This window comes from Tarenaya hassleriana, unplaced genomic scaffold (genome assembly GCF_000463585.1).
Source record: "Tarenaya hassleriana unplaced genomic scaffold, ASM46358v1 Cleome66, whole genome shotgun sequence".
Lineage (NCBI taxonomy): Eukaryota > Viridiplantae > Streptophyta > Magnoliopsida > Brassicales > Cleomaceae > Tarenaya > Tarenaya hassleriana.
The window spans coordinates 285,577-287,972 of record NW_010969135.1 but is presented as its reverse complement, the minus strand read 5'-3'; the positions used below and the strand labels follow the sequence as shown (position 1 = coordinate 287,972).

The window sequence follows — 2,396 nt, the reverse complement described above, 5'->3', positions numbered from 1 at the left end:
CTGTCGCAATATGCGATAGATCTGGATTCACCGATTTGCGACAGATTACCGACATATAGCCATCTGTCGTATATGTGCGACCGACTACCTACAGATCTGTCTGTCGCAAAGTTACGACAGAATCACGACTACACAGATTTTGCGACAACGATTTAGCGACCGATAATCATCGGTCGTAATCTGTCGCAAATTTTTTTTACCGACATATTCTTCTTCATGTTGCGACAGATTTTTCTGTCGCAAATTACAGTTTTTCTTGTAGTGATAGCCGAAGAACAATGCCACGCTAGCACTAAGGAGTGGCAGACAATTAGAGGAACGAAAAAGGGGCGGAGTAGAGATTGGCGAATATTCCAACTCCAAGGACGCCGGAGTTGACGATGCTACAACCCCAGAAATACCGTCTCATCCTGAAAACCAAAATTAGGGGATATCCGCTTATATACCCCCCCGCCGCAAAGCCACCTCGTATACTGTATCCAGAACGGCTGAAAAATTCTAACGAGGAGAGTCAGTTTGCGAAATTTGTAGAAATGATGAAAAAAATGGAGGTTACTATACCGTTCCATGAAGTCATCACTCAAATGCCTTCCTATGCTAAATTCCTAAAGGATATTCTGGCAAAGAAGAGAACAATTGAAACGGAAACAGTGACCTTCAGTCTAGAAGGCAGTGCCATTCTGAAGCATGAACTACCCCCTAAGATGACCGATCCAGGGAGCTTCTCAATTCCATGCAAGCTAGGCAATGTAACAATAGACAGGGCATTATGTGACCTAGGTGCGAGTGTTAGCATGTTACCTCTTTTTCGATCTACAAGAAGCTAAACGTAGGGGAACTTAAACCAACAAGGATGACGCTACAGTTAACGGATCGATCAATTAAATACCCCCTCGGGATACTAGAAGATGTGCCTTTAAAAGTAGGTGACTTCTATGTGCCGGTAGATTTTGTTGTGATGGACATGAATGAAGACACGAGAATACCTATAATCCTCGGTCGACCCTTCTTAAACATAGCAGATGCAATTGTGCATGTAAGAGCAGGAAGACTCACCTTAAAGATCGGAGGTGAAACAATCGAGTTCACACTAGATAAGAACCTTAAGCAACCAATGTCTGTAGACTCCGCTTGTTACATCGATGCGTTGGATGCTCTAGCAGATGAATTCTTGGAGGAGTTTCGCGATCTTGATCCCTTGGAAGTAGCTTTGGAAGCTACAAGGGGAGATGGATATGTGGACAATGAAGAGGTAAACGAATATCTTCGAGCACTAAATAGTGGCGCGGAGGTCGAAGCCAACATCCAACTACATCAGTACCTGTTGAAGCCCTCTGCAGAGTAGAACATGTCCAAAATAGTGACGGGAGTCTAAAAGACCGTTACCCACCGCCGAACAAACTCGAGTTCGACGAAAGTTCCAACCTAACGAGAACAAGGGGAACGAATGATTGGGATGCAAAATCAGCTCCTAATGTCGAAATGAAACCCTTGCCTTCCGGATTGAAATACGTATTTCTAGGGGAAGAGGAAACCTATCCAATTATAATCAATAGCACCCTGACGGAAGGTCAAATCGCGAAATTGCTAAACTTACTCAGACAATACAAAAGAGCAATAGGATACACTCTAGATGATATAAAAGGGATAGATCCATCATTATGTATGCACCGCATCCACTTAGAAAATGAAGACATGTCCTCAATAGAACACCAACGTAGACTTAACCTTGCGATGAAGGAAGTAGTTAAAAAGGAGGTACTGAAATTGTTGGATGTCGGTATCATTTATCCTATCCCGGATAGCTCATGGGTGAGCCCAGTGCATGTGGTACCTAAAAAAGGAGGAATGACAGTGATCACGAATGAAAAACATGAATTAATACCGACATGAACCGTCACTGGATGGCGTATGTGCATCGATTATAGGAAATTGAACACCAACACTCGGAAGGATCACTTTCCACTTCCGTTCATTGATCAGATGTTGGAAAGGCTGGCCCTACATTCGTATTTCTGTTTCCTCGATGGATTTTTGGGATTCTTCCAAATTCCGATTCATCCGCAAGATCAAGAAAAGACGACATTCACATGCCCGTGCGGGACATTTACGTATCGCAGAATGCCATTCGGCCTCTGCAACGCACCCAGTACTTTCCAGCGATGCATGATGGCAATATTCTCTGACATCATAGAAGACGTGATGGAAGTATTCATGGATGATTTTTCCGTTCACGAGCCCTGTTTAGACTTGTGCCTGGCAAACCTCCAAAAAGTTTTGGATCGATGCGTACGAGCAAACCTGGTACTCAATAGAAAAAAGTGTCATTTCATGGTACAAGAAGGTATCGTGCTAGGACACAAGGTATCATCAAAAGGGATAGAGATAGACAAAGC

General features: G+C 43.4%; 1 protein-coding gene across 1 annotated transcript; it reads left to right on the top strand.

Moving 5' to 3' along the window:
- Nucleotides 1–545: 545 nt before the first annotated feature.
- Nucleotides 546–1,345, top strand: LOC104800302. Its single transcript, XM_010523100.1, has 2 exons — nt 546–780; nt 948–1,345. Exons 1-2 carry the CDS (start codon nt 546–548, stop codon nt 1,343–1,345), a joined length of 633 nt encoding a protein of 210 aa, XP_010521402.1.
- Nucleotides 1,346–2,396: the final 1,051 nt, after the last annotated feature.